This window comes from Varroa destructor, unplaced genomic scaffold (genome assembly GCF_002443255.2).
Source record: "Varroa destructor unplaced genomic scaffold, Vdes_3.0 BEIS01000003.1, whole genome shotgun sequence".
NCBI classification, from domain to species: Eukaryota; Metazoa; Arthropoda; class Arachnida; order Mesostigmata; family Varroidae; genus Varroa; species Varroa destructor.
Genome location: NW_019211456.1, coordinates 51591080 through 51612827, shown reverse-complemented (window position 1 = coordinate 51612827; position 21748 = coordinate 51591080). Strand labels below are relative to the sequence as shown.

General features: G+C 37.4%; 3 protein-coding genes across 16 annotated transcripts in view; 2 read left to right on the top strand and 1 right to left on the bottom strand.

The window, feature by feature from the left end:
- The first annotated feature begins 20 nt into the window (after nt 1–20).
- On the top strand, nt 21–10480 carry LOC111248491 (uncharacterized). Of its 9 annotated transcripts, none has more exons than XM_022800964.2 (12): nt 22–293; nt 693–910; nt 1402–2208; nt 2597–2924; nt 3150–3460; nt 4142–4406; nt 5081–5288; nt 5512–5584; nt 5859–5995; nt 8645–8798; nt 9143–9337; nt 10202–10480. In XM_022800964.2, the coding sequence occupies exons 2-12, from the start codon at nt 733–735 to the stop codon at nt 10345–10347; spliced, it is 2802 nt and encodes a 933-aa protein (XP_022656699.1). In that variant the 5' UTR covers nt 22–293; nt 693–732; the 3' UTR covers nt 10348–10480. The 9 variants fall into 9 exon arrangements, 8 of the variants coding, with proteins under 8 accessions (XP_022656699.1, XP_086841661.1, XP_086841659.1 ...); XM_086985535.1 differs by having other exon boundaries at nt 23–212; nt 693–805; nt 5404–5584; XM_086985533.1 differs by having other exon boundaries at nt 23–212; nt 5404–5584.
- LOC111248494 (uncharacterized) lies at nt 8598–20169 on the bottom strand. 6 transcript variants are annotated; one of them, XR_002672598.2, is made up of 5 exons: nt 20003–20143; nt 18722–19074; nt 17011–17145; nt 9191–9264; nt 8598–8924 (listed from the first exon to the last, which is right to left on the bottom strand). XR_002672598.2 is itself a non-coding variant. In XM_086985543.1 (4 exons), the coding sequence occupies exons 2-4, from the start codon at nt 18817–18819 to the stop codon at nt 15203–15205; spliced, it is 471 nt and encodes a 156-aa protein (XP_086841669.1). In that variant the 5' UTR covers nt 18820–19074; nt 20029–20169; the 3' UTR covers nt 13890–15202. The 6 variants fall into 6 exon arrangements, 5 of the variants coding, with proteins under 5 accessions (XP_086841669.1, XP_086841667.1, XP_086841670.1 ...); XM_086985543.1 differs by lacking the exons at nt 8598–8924; nt 9191–9264 and adding an exon at nt 13890–15440 and having other exon boundaries at nt 20029–20169; XM_086985541.1 differs by lacking the exons at nt 8598–8924; nt 9191–9264 and adding an exon at nt 13890–15440.
- The window catches only part of Ntan1 (N-terminal amidohydrolase 1), a 16090-nt gene continuing 14385 nt past the window's right edge, over nt 20044–21748 (top strand). The window contains exon 1 of the mRNA XM_086985540.1: nt 20044–20184. The gene's annotated coding sequence lies outside the window, so the exon portion shown is untranslated. The remainder of the gene's footprint in view (nt 20185–21748) is intronic.

Below are 21748 nucleotides of genomic sequence, written 5' to 3'. Positions count from 1 at the left end.
CGTTGACATTTGCTGAGAGTGCAGCACGTACACATGGGAGAATTAGCGAAACAGCTGATTCTTCGAGCGAGACTGTTTGAACGCGCTAGAACATGTATCAACAAGTTAGCCAACTTAGTACTGTTTTTATTGGTGCGATGACACAATGACTCAAATTCAAAACGACAATATAATGCAATTGTGTGCTGTTAGTAAATTTATCCAGCTATCCGGTAAATCTAGCCAAGCTGGAAGCAGTTACAATTATTTTAATCAGTGTCTACCTAAAACTAAATCCTAGATTTCTATGCAAGGTGACTACGATCGATGCGCATGATTCCTAAACAATAAGCTTCCTTTAGGTATTTTTACTACTGACCCATAACTCTAGCCCTTACGCAGCATTTTTGAAAAAGCGATAAAGAAGTGAATCTTTATATGAGAAGAACATGTTTGTCGTCAAGTGTACTTTTTATTTTAATACAAATTGCATGACAAATGTGTGACATCGCTTGAGTGACCAGCGTCCAACAACTCTTCTGTCCTAGACATGGCGACTATATCACATGTGATAAAAACAGAAATAACGAAAATGCGTTTTACATATCTACGAAACTGAACTCTTTCTTCGCTCAGTCAACTTTTTCATACTAGACTAAATTGAAAAGTAATTCCCGTCTATGCACTATACTTATCTCAACATAACTTTTCAGAATTGCGGTAGCTTTGAAGTGACTCGAACAGCTAACCGATATGTGGTCGTTTCGGAATAAAACAGATCTCGAAACGATTTCAAAGCGTTTTGTGGGTCTCGCTGCTTCACAAGGTATATTTAAGGGAATAGAGCTTGATGTTGACTTTTTATCTGAACTTTTCGTAAAGACCCTTTGCAACTGCACTAGAAGTACGTACGGCGATGTACAAAAAACAGGTACGTTTCCTCTGAACACACGATAGCATATCCTTCATTCGTGGTTAGGCAGCGTACATAACTTAACGTTATTTCATGTTAAAGAGTCCACACAGCGAGTCTGTTAACTCATGGACAGCTCTATGTATGCATGCCGTCGATACACCTTTTCTGGGTATTTATGTTGTGAGAAGCTCTTTCGGCATATGATCATAGTATAGCTTGCTCCAACGTTGATTCTTGATATCATCTCAGACGGTTCATCGCACTCGCGTTTATTACAAGACGTAGCGCGTTCGTTAACCGTAGAAAAATATATACATTGTAGTTATCTAGGACTGTAGCTAGCATAACGATACAGCAGGTGATAGGTAAAAGACAACCGTAACGTAACATACGCCCTTCACACTCAGTTTAAGGCAGTTGTATTTTTCTTGCGTTTATAAATATTCAGGGGTTTGCCCAAGCAGTTAACGCAGATGTTGTAACTCTTAAACTTTTTCACCTGGTAGGAAAGCTCTGCAGTCTGGACCGTTTTCTGCAAATTCGGACTCTGGCGCACGCCGATCTGTTTGCAATACCAATGCGCAGCCACCTACAGCTAGCTATTGAAAATTTTCACGAATTTCCTTCTTTACGTAATTACGACATCGGTCGAGAGGGTCGGGACGATCCTAGCGAAATTAAAGACCGTGCGCACGTACGTGATGCAGCGGTCGTTCTAACGCACGTGTTAGCCGAATGTCTTGTGACAACAGAGCCCGATCAGGGGACTATCATTAGTGATCTTATTGGGGAACTTCTTCAGAGCGCTCGGCAGGCGAAACTGTGGTTAACGTTTTCGAAATTTTTGAGATTGGCAGAGGATTACGTCCTCGAAGAGATTACATACGGTACACTGTTCTATTTAGTGGCACTGCAGTCGACTGATGATCAGTGGCATTTGTATAACAAGTGGTACGCGGAGCTCCCGGAAGAGTTAGGGTACACCGTTGGGTTATTGGAAACACAGGGGTTGACAAAGGGGCTACTTCATCCCAGTCAAATAGGAGTAATTACATCTATGCAGAAGTTGGCACCCCTATCACTACCCATCGTTGTTCTGCTTTCAAACTACGCCACGGAGTCGGAAACATTTTGCTATATCTGGCAGTTGGAAATTCACGGTAGATACAACAATGACGACAACAGTGATAATAAAGATATTGATAATGGCCAATTAGAGCTCCATGGCTTTAAACATACTCGTCACCACGACCCGTCACGCCAATATGGCCAGAACAACATTATGTCGACGAAAATTCGGTCGCGTGTCGAAGGTAAGTGCACACGATATTTTTGGTAGGAAACGAAATCTGTCTCTCATGTAAATCAAGTATAACCAACTAGCGCTAGCAAATTCCTTGCTAGCACTTTTTCAAATATTCTTTTAATACATTAGTAATCACGCGAGAAGCTTGGGATCTGTCATATCAACTTTCTATTTGTAGCCTCCTAAGGAACTTTGTAGTGAAACAATGAAATATGCCTAACTATTTTCTTAGGGTTAGTTAAAAGGCCGCCTAGAATTTATGACTGCTGAGCACACAGCCCAAACAGTAGGCTGTGTGCGCAGTTGGGCTTGTAGACCTAATACATTTTTAAGCTCTCCTTAACTTCAAATGGATTAAAGGCACGTTAGTAATCAACTTTTAATATAAAATCAAGTTCTTGAAGGAAACACCTGCGAACTGCAGGAGCCGGGTAAAGATGACTTGTGCAAGCGTGTCGGGGCATATCTAATGCAGAACTCCTTTGATCAAGCGGTTACCGTCTTAGGACAATTAATCGACCTGATGAAAACCGATGACAACGACGCCGCCCTGAAAGAACAGCTCCTGCTTGTATGCGGGTACGCGGCCTTGCGTAGTTCTGATAGAGATCTGATGCGCAGGGCAAGACAGTTACTGAAGTCTGTCAAAATTCATCAGGGGATGGTCCAGCTATGGACGGCCGAACTAGAAATAGCCGCCTGTCAATATGACTTAGCGAAAAGGTTGGCAACAAGTATGGCAGTATGGTTACCTAATTAGTGGCCCTTATGTTATTTTCTAAGGCACTCACCTTATATGATTTATACTACCCATTTAGCTTAACGTGAGATTTCTTTCGTCACTCGGTTCTTATTGTTTTGAGGTTGTTATTAAATAAATATTTGCATATAATTCAAAAGTTCTTGCAATGTAATACCCTGAAAAACATTGATTGTTTAATATTGCAGATCGTTGGGGGAAGCTTCATTCGAAATCGTTGTAATGCCCGGCACTGACGTAGTGCTGCATCCAGTGAATCAAGAAGCATTTGAAAAAGCGTGCTCATCTTTGCTCGCACAACTAGAAAATAGCCCGCAAGCAGATCACGTCTGTTGTAATAGAAACACTTGTGCCAAACCGGAGATTTTCGAGCGATCGCTTGATTTTTCCGGTTTTGTCCGAGTTTTCTGTCAGGAAGGTTGCGTGCTGGTGCTCCATCCTAGATGCTGGAAAGCAATGGTGGGGAACCTCGCCGGTAGAAGAACAAAACATGGCACAGGTATAGTCTTTTGTAACATGCTCATCTAAAGCATGCTGTCAAATTTATTTAAATATCAATTCTTTTTATATTCACTTGCAGCTTCTCGGCAATGATTATATTATACTTGAGCTGAACTCTAAAAAATATATCAAAACGGATCAAACCACTTCTTGAATATGCTAATAGTATCCGCATACTATTCTTCAACCGCCACCAGCTAAACTTCTGATCAAAGATGAATAAATTAGCAGTTTGAAAAGCTAATCTTACAATTTATTTAAGATTTGCATTTTAAAATCACATTTGAAGCGTGCATGACGATTCTCTTACTATTATTTTGCCTGTAGTAACGTGTTTCCCTATCCTTCTGTAGTATTAAATTATTTACTCAGCTGTTTTGATCTGATCCGCCACCATTGTTACTTAAAGGGATTCGATCCTGGAAAACATTTAGTTAGTGCTATCTAGCGGCCTAAAACTATTAATAATTTCATATGCAGTGTTTAAAATATCGAGCTTTATTAAATTGACTTTTGAAATGTTGTACTTGATAAGCAGCATGATTCCAACCATATCTAAATACATTTTATTTAGTAGCATATCATGACGCGCGAAGCCCTTTGTAAAACGTAATATCAAGAAGTGAGGAAGATCCAGTTTCGCGTAAGAGGTTATTTCAATTTCATAATGACGTTGCAGGAGCCCAATGCTGTACTCCGGATTGTCAGGGACGCATTAATTTGCTTATAATGTTCAACTCAAGGATGGAAATTACTAAAGAATACCGGTGGACGAGTTCTTCTCGAAGGAGCCTTCAGGATGAAGATGAGATCGCTTTAAAAGGGCAGGAATCAAATAGAAGAACGGTGACTCGCTTATTGGACAAGACTATAGCTACTACCCATTCATATGAACTTTTCGAAGCTCTCCGATGTACGGTGGCTTCAGCACGACACCTAACGAGGTTAGCCGTTAGAGTTATATATGTGGTATTCAGAATGCAATTAAAAAGTTAGCTTCGTCTAAATTTAAACTTATATTGATATTTAGAATCTGGTTGAAAAGTGTGAATTAGGCACCGAAAAGCTACATACTGTCCAGCGAAAGGATATATTGTACATGGCAGGCTAATAATTGAAGCAGCATATCATAAAAATGTTTACGCTAAAGGTACGCAAGGTACGTCAATTTGTTAATCTTAAATTTACTTTCATTATCCTGAGGCTTTATAAATATATGTAATTAAATAGATAATACGGATACATATGTTCGCATTTCCAATAACGTGCAGGACGTGCAGCACTATTAATAATATTCTTTAAATTAACCAATTAAAAAAATATTTGGATTGATAAATTAGGGGATATTGATAGCTAAGCCTGGGTTTAAAGCAACATTCGTTGTTTTGATCGTTATCGTAGCTCATCGTAAACAGGTCCTTGGATGGGCCTAGTAGCAGTTATATACAAAGTAACTAAGTCATTAATATGAACTTGATATGGCCTATTCGAGCCCTGTTAGGCGGCAGACGGCATCCATAAAGTAACTTTATTAACATATTGTTCGTTTTTATAGCCATGGAAATAACTTTTGTAAAATTGCCAACGATATTTTTATTTTCATTTGTATGGAGATTAGCGTTTCAGAACTCATTGATATATGCGCAGATTTATATGGTGCCGACAAAGACTTGGCCAGTTCCTTCGTGAGAGACATTCTTAAGGACCTAAATCCAGCAACTAACCCAGAATGGAATCGGGCACAATGGCTAGGAGCAGCGAAAAATTTTTTGGAGAATCTTGATTCGACAATCTGGCCAAACGTAAATGCATCACTTTCATCAGTGGTAAGAGTGATTATCAGTTTGGCATTTGCTTGAACTTTGAAAATTTTATTCAGATAAGAAGAATACTTTTCTGAGTTGCCATAACATTTTTAATAAGGTCTCATTTTCTCGATAGGTAATATGTGAAACGTTATCTATGGATGAGGCACTGAGTATTAACGAAGAATACGCATATCTTGAAAAAGAGTTTGAAGACCTTCTCAATGAGGAGGTGCTTTTGCAGAACCAAATCGTCCAGGAACATCTCCAAAATGACCAAGAAACCGAACTCATAGCTCTTGAGGAGGAAGTACAGGGTATGTTTTAATGATATTGCCATTCGTTTGGTCCAAGCGAATCTATAGTTCTCAGCTAAGCGAATTCGCCAAGTCTTTTAGTCTTCAATATAGCTTCATGCTAATTTTCGAAACTAAATAGGTTTTCGCTAAATATACACTGCGGCGGTCGCTAGAAGTTAGATGTCATAATCTGTTTGTAATACAAAAAATAGCTTGTACGAGGTTTTCCTTCGTGAAGCCACGGCCGCCGAATACTAATGCAGCATTTATAATTTGGTGAATTTGACTGTAGATTTGAAGCAGCAATACATGCGTATATGTTCCGCAGAAAGCTGCATTGGGTCCCTTACACGAAGCATAATGCTTAAAGATGGAGTTTTATCAGGTATCAAGGAGCGTTTACAAGAGGCCGAAAAGAAAATGAACGAGGTATCATATGCATATAACATCGTATTAGATGATAAATTAGGTATGAAAGTAACGATCTTACATTTGGGGTTTTCAAATCATTAGATACAGCAGACCCCGAACAAATCAATTCTGACAATTCAGTATTAATAATGGAAAAGGCCGGTAACAAACAAATTAGCTTACTCTTTCGTATGATTCTAATGTATATAAACTATCGTGGCCTTTTAAAGTAATTGAGTAATCCATGATTTAATGTAATATAAAGTTTATTGCATTTAGTTATTAGTTAAAACATCCTATTGTAAACAGCCAGCTTTACTCAGAAAAGTATTATACTTGATTGATATATTAAATAGATAGTGATTTTTTGTAATCATAACGAAGCAGTTTCGAAATGCTAAGCGAAAGAGCAGGTTGCACCTACAAGGAGAGATTATCAATTTTATTTTCTTTACGATTTTCTACGCTGAAGTGATGCCCACTAGCATTAGTGTAATAACATTAGTTTAAAAAATGTATGCTTGTCAAAATACAAATTTGTTAAGTTCGCCAATATATTTGTTTAACAATATTTCAAAAACAATGAGACCTATGAAAATATGTTCAATACGAAAGTTAGAGTTTCTGCCTTCTTTAAAACCTTTTTCAAATTCCTTTCATTTGTTGTTTACATCTGATGTACTGTTCGAAGGCTCTTTTCTTTGTTGCGTTGTATACACCTTCAAAAAACTACTCAAAAATAGATATTTTAGACGGGAGACAATGCATTTTCGACACGTTTTTTTGTCATGCACTTTGGCTAGATCAAAACGTTGCCGAAACAACCCATAATATTTGCCTTCTATATGGTAACGACGCTATCGCTAAAACTAGAAGTGGTTTACCAAATTTTAAAGCGGTATCTGATACCTAGAGGATGCCCTTTACTCCGACCGACCGTCAGAGTTTAATGATGATTATCTCATGACATCTGGAAAAAAAGGCGGCCAACAAACAACTTAGGAATTGACCGAAGAGAAGGCCTGCAGCCACTCGACCTTGATAAACACTTCACACATTTTGGGTTTACAGCAAATCTAGGAGCTTGGTTATCTCATGAACTCTCCAGTTCCTCCAGCGAATTACAGTTTAATGCTGTATCTAAACATCTTTCCCAGCATCAAATGTCACGCGCTACAGTAACCAGTTTTTGCACAAAGTAAGCCAACATGAAGCAGAGAATGGTTGGTTTTGTCAGAGAAGCCAAGACCCAGGGTTTATTCAGATATTCATCTGAATAAAATCACCTTTTGCGTTTAGTAAGACTGCGAGGGCCGGATTCAGTAAAAATCTAGAACTAGAGAGTCGATTAAACCATTCAAGATAAAATGACCCGACATATGAGCTTAGCCCACCCTGCTACATAACAACGCCAGGCCACACACGGCAGCTGTCGTCTTAAACTTCGTGGTTTTGATGCACCCTTCACATATTCTTGTGTCGATGGGTTTCCGCTTTTCTATCAGTCACTTTCGCCGCCTTCAAGTCAAGAACTCAAAAGCTCGGAATTAAAACTTTGTAAAACTTCAACCAGACAAATCCGCTACCTTTTAAAAGAACTGCACTTGGTTGAAAAAAATAGGGGAAAGTCGTGAATAAAGATGGGAGTTGCATAGCTTATTGTTTTCCGCTGTATAAACACGGGAATTTTCTACCAACCCGAAAAGTTTCCATTGGAAGGAAATTTTAAACAGGTTTCTATTTATGACATATAGATGTTTTGACTCAAATTATTATTTTATTTAAACAAAAAATATTTTTTTGACCAGTAGGAAAGCTTCATCAAAGTACACAACTTTTATATATATTGTAAACTTTTTTGGTGGTATTCACACCATTTTTAAGATATTAGAGAAAAAAAACAAAAAATTATTCTTAGGAGCTTCACATTTTTCAAAGTCACAGCCTTAGTGCTATAGGGGATACCAGCTACTTAAGAAATATGCAGCCAAATTGCACTATTCGCTGGTGATATGTCTTTGCTAGAATTCGTCCTTAGAACCACTCATTTGATGCCACCAGATCTAGAATAAAAGAGACGAAATATGACTAATTCTAAAGTTTAGCATGAAAAATTTTTGTGTACGGAACAAGGATACATCGTTAATAGGCCCATACACACGTTGACTATAGAATATTTTATTTTCTATCCAATTTGTATGTGTATCTGAAACATACGTAAATAAATTATATTTCTAGTTGTTCTGAATACGTTAAAGTAGTTTATTTCAAAAATATCTTAATTCAGCAGCAGAGTGCCGCATATGTGTAATAATACATTTTGCATTATAAATAGGATAAAAGCAGCCAAGTATTTACCTTTTCCTTTATACATATGCTATGCGAATGATCGAAGGCTGCTAAAAACTTGGGTCCGGGTGTCACTCCAGTACTTCGCCAAATCACACCACGGACTTATACCGAATCCCAGTTTTTGGAGAAGGTTTTTATTGTGTATTTTATTTAAGTTTTTTTTTTCATCTAGATATTGCTTTCTACTTTCAGTAGAGGCAAAAACGCAAAAAAATTGAAATAACTTTTTTTTTAAACCTGGAAACCTACACATTAAAAAAGGGTTCGGTTCTATTTAGCGTGTGTTTTATTGTTTTTACTATATTTGTTTTGTAGCTCTTAATTAAGAGTCGTCAAGAAAGCTCGAAGTATCAAGTTATGTTTCACGACAAAACTCAGCTGGCGAGTACGGTCAGGGCGAACGCAATTGAGGCGCGATCAAGGCTTTCCAGAGCCCTGGTAGAGCTTGTTCAAAACCGGTATCACGTAGGTTAGTAGTCTTAGGTTTAAAGGCGACGCCTGCAGGTACTCTGTTTCACGTAAGTACTGTACCCATACTGTACTTTGCACCATAGGCCTTTGGTGACCCTTTGCGAAAACTCTGCTGATGTATACGCTGATTGCAAAAAAAAGGTTAACAAGTAACTATAATGTAGTAAACTAATTGATTCTTATATAAACTTAGTTCACAATATCAATATTGCAACAAATACATCTCTGTATAATTCTGTGCGGTCGAAAATGATAATATAATGACTGGTTCTATCTAGGTAAATAAATACCTCCTTCTGTCATAGTTAATACGTGAAATATATGATTTTGCCTGTGCTTTAGGTATGGACGCTATCGAATGTATCGAACAAGCAGTGGCCGCAAACTTACGCGAAGTTGAGCGAATACGAGATCCTCGGGTTAGCAGAGTCAATCAGAAGGCAAAGAGCGAACATTTTCAATTACTGAAAGAAATGAGAGAACGATCGAAATCAATAGAAAAGGAGACCCGGATGCTTATGAAAAGATTACGAGAGGGTGAGTCATCAATAATTACTAATGGCTCAATACTTGTGCATGTGATAGCATTGTAATCGCTGGCTGAAACACATCGCAAATTATAAATGCACTAAGCAGTTTTGAACCCATCGCGCCACACAAATTGTGTTTCGAGTAAACGCGAAATTCAGAATGTATTTTATTGGAAAACTTGGTTTAATGCTTATGCTATTCGTTACCTTCTTTTCATAGAAAACTTAGTAGCTTGCTGTTGAATGTAATTACCCATTTTAGGTCGATATTAGATCTACGTTAGCTACTGGAGCCTAGTTCACCAATGGTCATGCATACTGCAATCCAACATAGCACCATAAACTTTACGAGTAAACCTTCCTTAGCTTGCGTAGTTTATCTTTTGTCTTCCGCATCAAATTTTATCATCACCCATTTATTACCTGGGTTTAGCAAAGTATAGCCAAAGCAAGTTTTGCAGAAAATGAGATACGGTTTCTCAAGTACAGTGAATGAAACGCGGGGAAGCCCCTTGAAGTGTAGATGGTACGAAATCTACAGAACAATTACCTTTAATATACAACTAGTATAAACGATGTCAATAAAAAGATGAAATAGGAGTAAATATTCATTCTAAAAATATACTTGGCTACAACTAACAGAACTTTTCGAGCGCCTTAAACTAGAACATACATTTATTTATTTAGTAACATTTTTCTGCAAAATATGTGCACAGGGTACAATAAATCATATCTTTTTTGAAAGTGCACAATTGAGGCCTAATTACCTGAAGTACTATAATTTTTTACAAATAAAATGTCATCTTCATCGCCTCACGGCTAATACTTCTGATAAGCACATTCATAAGTTTTGTGTTTCTAATGTTTTCAGGTCATCTTGACCCACTGGAGATAGCCTCTGACAGTTTGTACGAGCCAGTTTCTAATATAATCGCTCGGTATATGGTGTTGCCAACGTTATATCGTCGAGGACAGAATCCCAGCCTATGTGATGTCGCAAAATGTCTCCCAAAATAGAACTATAACCGTTTTGTACATTACATGTATATTTGTATGCTACTGTATTATACGACTAGACCCTTGTTATGTAATAATATCGCAAATTTAAAAAAAAATTAATAAAAAATTACTCGTACGTTCCTGTAGAGAATTCGAGAATTATAACTCTATAAGTAACCAATTGTTACTTTCACTTAATTGATTCTTCCTTCATTTGCTTGATTATCTGGTTTTTCGGGTTACATAGGAAGTCAAAAAGATTGGTGAACCTTTAAACTGGGTAGTGCTAGCAGATAACATTTGCTAAGAATTTACCTCGAAACAAATAAGAACCGTTATAGCTTAAGTGGAAAAAAATTTCGATTGGCTTGGCAATATTCACGGCGTAAAAGAAGAGGGTCATTCTGAAAACTGGGGAGCGAATTGCTTCTCATGGGACCCCAATCTAGTTAAAATCACTTTGAGGAACTGAGTAAGAGACTATGTCGGAGCGCATAGGGCATCTTAGTTTTGCAAATGTTTCAGACATATTGAACAATTAGCACATCAGCAGTACTTGTCCTGGCAAGAACGATTTTTTAGGACCTTAATCTTAAGAAGCGGCGGCAAACCTGGGCTACCCAGAAGTAGATGCAGGAGAAGACATCTTCAAACAATAGCAAAAAGAAAGGATGCCCATTCTCCGGATCGCACCACAATCCGCGGTCAGGGACATTATCTCAGATATTAAGAGCTCTCACCCAAATTCTTACAAGTCATGCAATTGCAAAGCTATCTATGCCGAATATGGGAAGGACTTCTTGGATGTCTGTGGGTTGTACATGAGGGGACGTTAGGATGACTCACTGTACACGTTAGCTCACTGCAGAGCATCGGCTTTGCCCGGTTAACCTATCGGTAATCACAAAATCTATGTACAACGATTGATAGGTACTCTATTCTACCTGTGTACATATAGAGAATGTTTGGCCAGCGGAAACAAGTTGGCCAGAGTTTATCTAGAAGGAAAAACAGGCTTTTGAAGGCCTGATCGGTCAGATTTAACAAATGTAAAACGGAGAGAAATTCTGCCCTAAAAATCAAGTGGCTCATGCCACTCCCTTCAGTCCACCCGTGGTATTAACTTAAACAGATCTGCGCTGTACGAGTGTTTTAATAGAAAAAAATTTTCACATCAAGTTACAGTTTAACACTAGACGTTGGTTGAGTGTTGTCAAAGCCATTTAGTTTAGAAGCAAACGTATCGTTCGACACCAAAAATCAACACCTTGTAATCAAGCTTTTACTTCTTGAAAACGGGGAGAATGAAATTCATCAAGTATTGACGAAAACATCAGGCAAGTAGGTCTTTAGAAAAATGATTAGTTACTGGTGCCCTTCAAACTTCGAAGGTGACAAACCACTTGTTCCTCTTTTATTTATTTTTAATGTTTTCATTACAATTTAGAACCCGTACTTAAAAGTCCTGACGTGTGGTTACCTTTTAACTGGTTTTCAGCTTTCCAATTTCGAATACTAAAATGATGGCCCCAGACCGGTGTTGCGCAGAAAACCTTTTTGCCTAACGCTTTTACCCCCTGCTCCATAGACTTTATTAGTGCCTCCCAGAAACAAACTCATTCACCTAAATAAGATATAGTTATAAGCTAAATATTTACTAAATTGCTACTAGAGTGTAGTTCAGGTTATTTAAATATATATACCCCTAAAGAGCCACGTACTCTTTATTTGTTCATGGCGTTAAAGGCGTTTGCGTTTTGCTCTCCTGTTGTATTGCTTTTATTTAAATACTCAACGAATGTTCAAAATGCACCTTTCCTAAGCTGACTTAAGATAGAGTACCCGTGAGCTTGATGTGAAGGAAGAAAATTACTGCGCCACATACTTCGAGAATTAATGCATAGAGTCCCGGATTTTTTGATCTTCAGCTAAATCAAATTCACTACTTTTAATCTTTTTTCCTCTTTTGCTCGAGCAGCCTACCATCACTTTATTTTTGAGGTTCGGTTATTCGACGTCTTTGACATTACCATATTACTCATTAAAAAATGCGATCCTCATCAAGGCAAATAATTCATGGTAAACGTGCTAAGGTTAACTAAAAATATGTAAGAACTTGAGAGACTGGCCTCTCTAAAAACACAGCAGGGCTTTTACTGACCGCGCTTCGCACTGTTCAGATCACTGCTAGTGTATAGTTATGCAGAACATTCGCAAAACCACTGTCTTTGCTCTGAACTTCATATACAATAAAACTAAAATTATGGCCAGCACCCTAGAAGACACGACCTTACTATATTTTGACGTTTCGAATTAAACTATATTTTACTTCGAACATGTCCGTGTATCAATGGCCTTATATTATTAAATATAACACTAAACCTCTTTACATATGGCAATCATGTATCGCATATCGAAGCTTTCATCAATGCTTATATTTGTCACATTATTTACCATTTCAGATTATATGCGAACAATCCTAGTCTGGTATAGGAAAAATGGCTTTCAGAACACACCAGCGCCATACGTTACTTAACATACGTTCTTGATCATCGCCCTCGTTTCTAACCTTATGCAATGCAGCCTTTCTAATACAGTTAAACTTTGAATCTACGGAACTCTCGACACTATGTGCGCGGGCATATTGCATTGAAGATTTCGTGCTGCGCAGACACCCATGTACAAGCCCGGAGCACTAAATTTATAAAATTTTGAGATAGCACAATATCTAGCATCTTCTAGCTTAAATTTGTATCTAGATACTCGCAAATCCCGAACCTCCAAAACCCTTTATGATATTTGGTATTTTGTTTTACTCTTGAACACCTAGATAAACCTTGCCTTGCTGATGCCTTCAGGTATATCAAAACATAACAGCAGACGATATCAAGAACATACAGAACTGTTGCCTGCACGGCAGAGCTCGTGATTTATTTTCACAATACAAATGACTACTCGTTTGCTAAATATCTCTTGAACCATCAATAACTAATTTCGTAAGTATATAAACGCTAGCTTTACTATGTAAATGTAAGTTCTAGTTGCTTATCCGTAAAAATCAATAGTTTTAAGCTTAATTGAATTATGTGGTGCTTATTATATAACTGGAGTAATACAAATACACAGCTCGAAACAATTTATGTCCGAAATTGCCTATGTGCAAGCTTATTCTTTATAATATGAAACATCTATATGGTGTACGTTCACCTACAGAATACGTTCATCTAGCATCTTGTAAATATATATCCTTGGACACAAGTTAGTAGAACAATCAAGTGGCATAGAAAGTGTTATCCATATAGTTGTCGATGCTTAAGAAAATAATGAGAACTTTTTCGAATAACCTGGAACCTAAGTTTTTTCAAAAAAACTACAACTTGGCCTCGTAGATATGTTACTCTGTTTGACTTATGAGCTCCATGATAAATTTATCTTTCTTTTTTTGTTCAGTGAGCTCATTTGGTCTACTAGGATAGACAACACTAAAATATTTGACTTTATAGAGGCGGTTTTGACATGACTTGAAGATGTGCTAAAATGTTTTGCAAAAAGATGCCATGTTCCTTGGGATGAAATGAATCCTTTATTTTGATGAACATTTCGATTTAAGTGTGTCAGCTCGGTGCACTTACAGTATTCTAAGTTTCACCCCCTGTTTTGGGTCATCGGACCGGTTTTATGCAGTGATTCTAATGTGATGTAATACACAAATGGATTCAATCTAGCCGCTATATTAATAACGTACTATAATGAAGGCATATTAAGTGAAGATATGGTATTAATACTGCCGTTGTAATGATATCTGGCGCGACTCAGTTGAAGATGATATCAAGCCAGAACAAAGTACCAAAGCGTTTAATGATAGAGAGAAGTAACATTTCGCATTTGTGTGTCACGAATGCTGGATACCACTTACAACTAAGTATATACTTTGTTATAAATATTTCTTTGTGTATATCATACGTTACTTAGTCGAAAACAACATGGACTGCCAACTTTTGACTACTATTCTGTGTTCGCTTTTCCTACGTCTGCGGCGATCGAATCCTTTGTTTGATGCTAGTCCGTAGCCTATAACTTAACAGATAAAAAAAACTCATTGAACGGAAGCTGTCGTTCAACGAATGGACAACTTTTTGAAAAACAATTATTTGTTACGGCTTCTTAACCCTAGGAAGGTCAACATTGCATCATATTCATTTTCGTGAATCAACATTTGAGTCCAGGTTCTGTACGGGAGCCCTAGATTTGCTTAAAACAGTTTTTTTTCTTTTTTCTCTGTCTACATATTGTTCCAGAGAAACTGAAAGCAATATTTCAATTATGTTCAATTACCAATAGGTCATTAGTTGATCTAATATGTAGGTTTATAAACATCAGCAAGTAAAAACTTTTTTACAATGTATGATCATATATATATATAGCTATCTAACAGCATACGGATTCCTTAACTTGCCAAGTTAGGATAGCTTTAACTAAGTAGTAATAGTAGTAATGATAGTGGTAGTGGTAAAGGGTCAAGAGACTAAAGCATTTGAAGTACATATAGAGTCAGATTTGAACTTAAATATGGTTTATAAATATTTTCTTTAGAAAAGAATACTAGAGATTAAGGTCGAGGGGCTCTTGGAATTTTGGGCAGTTACTTTCTAACAATTCTTTTAAAACTATTTAAAACGACACTACAAGTAGAAACCCGCGTCACTTATTGTAATATTTCCTATAGAACCACATGTTATAGGATCGGTATCTTGGGGGTATTTTTGTAACCATGCAGTAATTTTTTGTATGATTAAATTATTTTTTTATGAAAAAAAACCCTAAACTTTAGGTGAGGCCTTGCTCGTTGTTCACGTTTCGGCAGTAATATCTTTCAGCTTCTACTCAACGCGATGAATTCGGTGTTTTTTTTTGGCGCATATTGAAAGCGGCGATTGCAAGGCTCCATATTTAATTCTGTTCGATTCATTTCCCTACAAGTCTGAGTGCTTTCTTTCCATCGCCAAAAGTTTTCGACCATCTTGTTGAGCTGGGTGATCAGTTCGTCTTGTATTACATGTTTGAAACTGCAACGAGTTCCGTAACCACAGAAACCCTCATTATGGAAAGTTCTGAAACAGTATGTGTGCAAACAAAGTAAACATTCATTCTATTTTATACGTTTATGTCTGACAGTATTCTGGCTAAGCAAAATTATTCTAGAAAAACAGTAGTGTAAAGGCAAATATTTAGTCTCGTTTTCCTTATAGATTACATACTCAGCGTTGAATGATTAACTGACATTTTAAACTTACAAGGAAAACTTACCATTTCAAACATCCCCATATGACTGATTATTTTTTTAAGCAGCTTACATATCCGCTAGTACCAGTGGGGCAAAATTAATTTCACGAGTGGGTTCATGTTAAACACTTTTAAAGTTGATGTTTTTTTTTCACTTTTAAATATTTCCTTATTATATTTCTCTCGACTATATTTCTGAAAGAAAATTTGAAATTTACGTTTGATAAAAAAATATATAAAAGAAACGTAAAAATGTCCATAAAGAGAAAATACGAAATTTGTAGCCGTGAAATCTGCTTCTATTTTAAAAAGACAATTTTCAATCGGATTGTTTTTTCAATGGTTTCTCTACCAGACGTGGCGCGTTAGTAACTCCGGGACTATTGTATGTATACCTAGTGTCACACCATCTATGAACAATTACGAAAAAAACTTTCTTTTTTGAGTTGAGTGTATACGTTGAATGTACTGTGATATGTGTGGGTACATGACACAGTGTACGTAACGTACAAACTTTAATTTACCGATAATTTTCTAGCACCATCTTGTACCAATTAATCCGTTTTAATAAAACGAATATGTATAATACCAACAAAGTCCTAGCAAATGTTGTAACAATTAGCGTAAATCCACTAGCAACGCCAATTTGCATTTTTCCACGTGTTTTAATTATCGAAACCTTTTAATTGCTGTCCCGGGCAAAGGACCGCGGGGAGTCCTACGAGTTTGTCAGTCTTTGCTTAGCGGAGCGAGCAGAATCAAAAATCTTATTTTGATGAGATGCAGTGTTTACTTTACCACCAATAGAAGGGTCCTCAGGTCTGCAGGACTTTTCGTTTGCCAGATTTGCTTTTATATTTATGTGTTAGATGTTTAAGGAAAACGACATTCTGATCAAACCTGAAATTTCGTTTAAAGAATAGTTACGAATCACTTAAGAAATCATGCACTCGTTTCGTGAGCTAGGTATAGTGCTTAGGACGCGTCGAAAGCGTGTTAGTGATAGTGAAATGGACGCCAGATTTTAGTAGGACCTAGGACTGGATGAATCTTTAGGCTACGGGCGTGTGACAGCGAGGTGACGCAAATAACTTTTTACCAGATATTTTTAGAACTATGACATTTTGTCAAAAAAAAAAAAGATTTACTTTATACGCAACCCAGTAGATTGTCCCCTCCGTTAATACGTGCCCAGCTGTCTTTCAATGACGGACATTACTGTAAACATTCTGGCTAAATCGATATTAAAGTCTTCGTACTGCAGTGATAGTCGTGTGCTCTAGCAGATTTGACGAACGCTTTTCTGCACCACATAAGGTTCAATAAATCATTTTACTAAAAACAATCTGCACAACTCCCAAGAACTCTCGAGTGCGTGCATTTTCTGTCAACACTAACTTGCATTTATCTTTGCGGAATTTGGGATTGGTGGGTCTCTGTCGAAGTTCGCGCTCGGAGTGGGCAAATAAACAACGATCCTGGTACTGGCACCTTCCTGCCTCTGCTATATTTCTGCAAAGTTCAGTTTTCACTCTGAAAACAAAAGCAATATCACCCTAATGAGCATCAAGAGGTTCATTGAAGTTAAAAGGTCATAGCTTATGTCGAGGCTTATATCGACGCTTAATAAAGGGATAATTCATGCAGAAGTTGCGAAGTAGGGCACTGATGTAAGCGGACCTTCAATAAGCGGACGTACGAGTATTTACACTGTAACGTAATGAATGTTCGTGCAATTCATATAAACAGCTCAGACGTAATAGGTTTGCCAGGTTTTAAGTAAGGAATTAGTTTTTCCAAATTAGCCTATTAAAAGCAATATATCCAAAAAGATGTGAAACAAGCTGCCCATCTCTGCGCGGCAGCAGGTTTTCCTTATTGCATTGTGACAAAGTGCCTTCACGGCGTTATGGTTTTGGTCGCATCTTAAATATATATGCTATAGGTGATTGCTGATTAAAGGTACTTAGAAGAAACAATGTATAATAACATAAGATACATATATAGACTGAACGGTTATGAAACATTACTAGTGCCCCATATGATCTTTTCCTTCATTACTCAACCATTTATGGCTTGTCTAACATAATGAAAAATGTCTAATAGGGCTCACAAGTTTTTAAGGCAATTCATTTTTACTTACTCAGTCGATCTGTTGGTAAATATTTTATAATATAGTTAAACTCAAATTATTGAGCGGTAATTATTCGACTAATTTGCTCGGCTGAAATCTTTAGAGCTAAGTGTTTGTACCTAAATATGTATTGCCGAAAACCTTCGATATCTCCTACGCTCGACTTGTGCTGTACAACGTAGGATTCTGCTACGTTAAATATCGCCCTAAAAACGCTCGAAGGATAGCAAAAAAAAAAAAAAAAACTATACTAAATTAGACCCAACTATACCAAACTACTTTTTGTTTGCCGCGCTAAGGGCATCCCCAGACTAATGCATTTCATATGCAAAAGGTTCGAAGTATAACACACTGCACGCGCCAGCCAGATGCTCTGTCCTAAGCCAGACCCGAGACATCAACTTAAACCCGTCTTCAAACCGTCTTCTCAGAAGGGAATAATGGATTCAAAAATACTAGAATAAAAGCACAATACATCAGCAGTGAGGATGTTGCTAGTAGGGAAAGATCTGGTATTTTACTACCATCTCAACAGAGGCGTATTTAGTTGCAGAAATAGTGAGATGTGTGTGTAAATCCCTATGTATACAAGCACATTTTCGCATAGCTATTTCAAAAAAAGGCACTGAGTGTGGTACGAGCTGATAGTAGGATCACATATGGTAAAAAAGCTATTCGATATCTAAGTTGTACTATATTTATGGAGATCGAAATCAAATATGCTTCTATTCATAATATGGCGTATTTTAACTGTCAAATTGCAACTTGTAATGGCGCTTACAAGTTCCGTTAATCTAGCACTTGCGCTCTCGTAATTAACTGACCTCCACACAGACAGTTTTTTTGCCTACACAAGAATCTATTATATGTTTGTATAAAGTGCCTAGTTGAGAAGAACCGCGCGTACACGATGCTTTCCAATTTACAACTTATATCTCAGTTGATATGATTTCTTGCAGCAGTCGTGTTACTTACTTTTGTTTTTGAGTGAGATGTGGCCTTGTGCGACCTCGGGGTATCATCGGTGTCATAGAAGGGTCACTTGTATTGTCAAGATGCTTGTCCAGGTGCATTAGGCCAAACTTGATAAATATTCTTGAGGTTATACTTCGTATTATTGCGTTAGGGTCGAATTGGTTCACCAAATCTTACAGGTGAACTTTAAGCAAGCACTTCTCCGTAGCACTGCCGAAATTATAATGACTTTTATGTCTGTATCAAGATGTTCGGTCCTCTGTGTCACATGAATTTATGAAAGTTCCAGATGCACGTAACTCCGCGCAGCGTGTCGTTGTCGTTGCGATTCGTCCCGTGCAGTAGGTATGATACTGAATGAAAGGCACGTCAGGTTCGCACATCGTTATCGTAAGTTACAGCCACAGTGCAGATACTCGTAAAACCCACAGTTGCTGTGGAAATATTGTCAAATTTTTAATGCTTTTCATAGACTTAAATGACAGGACAAGAAATGTTCAATAGTTAGACCTCTAGATATAACACACATCATTTGGCCAAAGCTCTCCATTATTCAGGATACTGACGGTAGAAACGGCAGTGCAAAAATGACATCGAACACAAAAGAAGCTAACTTCGGGTCAATGCTTTTTCAACATAGGCACATTCTGTAAAAACTGAAATGAATGAGGTATCTGTTCAATGATAAGTAAAATAATTCCAGATGACTTTTTTAAGATGACAATTAATAGCATAAGTAATATTAATGTACATAGTATATACAATAGTATAAAATTATAATAAATATTAAACATTTACGATACAAATTATAAACCTTTGTTTATTTTTAAAAACAACGTTTGGCTTTGAATAATTGGCTGGACTCAATAATTCGATACGGCATTATCTAAAAAAAAACTTTTATAATGTGGAATTCGTTATCCAGATGGCATTCGTTATCCTATTCTCGTTTCTTCTAAATCTTATCGACTTGGGGTTATTCATGTTTGTTCTACGAAGGCCATTCAAAATATCTAATAGGATGGGTACAAAAAGTTAGTCAAATACACTTCTTTGCGAGTAGGGTATATATTATATGATTGCCAGTAGATGTACATTACATATCAGTATCATGGACAACATTATTAAGATTACATTACACAATTAGACAAGTAGAAAGGTACATTTCGAAACATGGTACGGTGGCATACTAGACGGAACCGCTGAACGCCCACAGCGCCCGTTCGATTGCACAGGACTCACGAGAACGCCGATTCATCTTAGAAACAAACTCTTTCTTACTCTTCAATTGACGAACCCTGACGCACTTGACAAACCGTAACCAATTGGTCTTTTTGTAGCGTGGTAAGAACTGTCTGGTATCCTCGCATCGCTTTTGACTTTTCTTCCCTATTTTTGTTGACAACAAGGTTAATACATTCTTTCCCTTCTGGGTTGCATTGTCAACGGCACACTTCAATATGGTAAGTTGCAACTTCTTTTTACGATCGTTCTTTTTGTATGAGACTGACTATTAGTGTACGTAATTTCATTATGAAGTCATACATAGTCACAAAGGCACCAAAATTGTTAAAATTCACTTTGGAATAATCTGTGGTCGCAACGACGTCGCCGTCATCGAATAGAAGAGATTAACGACAACTGCTATGTTGAATCTCGAGTCATCCATCTCTCTCCACGAACGGAAGGAAGCGAAATCGGTTACATAAGTTATACGTAATCTCTCGAATGCTCATAATCTTATGGCGCACAGCCATTTCACCACACGTGTCAGCTCCTTCCTTCCCACAGCAGCCTTTTCAAAATGCCCCTTTAGCGACAGTGTTGTCACGTGTGCTACCGTTGGAAAGCAGAGGAGAGCTAGCTGTTGCACAAAAAACGCATGCAAATATTTAGTGCAGGTGCACAGTTTTCTTTGATCAAACTTGATAATTTCTAAGATATTCGGGCTTTACATAATTGGCCAAAGGCTATATATGTACATAATATATGCTTGGTCGTTCAATAGGAAACGCGACATAGTGAACTCTAAATTTTCAAACTTACTTCACAGGCTGGCTTTTTTTTTAAATAATAAATTGAGATAAAGGAAAAAAGTCATGTATCGGAATAACGTTTGGCAAGTATGGTGGATGACAGAGGGCTCCAATTGTACCCCCTGCATTTTTGCCACTGTAACCCTTGCACTGTGAGGTCGACTGTTACACAATAGAAGTAGTCTGGGTCTGTTTACTAATCTTGGCTGCTTACTCTGAAGTTCTTTTTATCTCTTCCAGCCGTTAACGGTATACCTCAACTATAAACAATGAAGCAAATACCATAAGCTTTTGCAGTGGTACATTTGGTTTAAGGTTATGTCTTACTTGTTTTATCGTACCCACTCTATGGTGTAACCGACTACGATTTTTATGAAGGATGCACTTTGCATCACAAGTTGCGATGCGGCGCAAGAAGGAAATACTATTGTAAAGTCAGAATATGGAGAAGTAAGCTTCTTTACATCTGTGTTTTTAAGTTGGTCAATTTTTTATTCTATTAATTTAACCGAGATAAGCAAATATGGTATTTCCATATACATCGAACCTAAGCGCTACAATACCGGGTGGTTTGAGATGGGTTAGCTTCCCCCGGAGCTCTGAACACTCCGTTATTCGCTTTCACAGGGGGTTTTCCACGAGACTCATGTTAGTCGGAAATTTCCTTTCCGGAATTTTCAAAAGCAGCGGCTCATACTTCTTTCTACTAGAACCTTAATTGAATACAAGGCTTAAATGACGAGCTGTTTTGCGCTGCCGCAGTCCAATTTTCATGAAGTACTCGAATTTCCTTATTCTCTACGGCCTAATACAAATTGTCCAGTGAAAGTCCAAGTGACGATATCCAAGTAAACGGTCCCGGAATTAAAAAAAAATACAAGTGCCTCTTGAATTAAAAAAAAATGTGGCGAAATATCCCACTGTTTCAAGCAGCGTCATCTTGAAATAAAGGATTAATTTTTGCTACGTTTTATACCAAATAACCTTATAT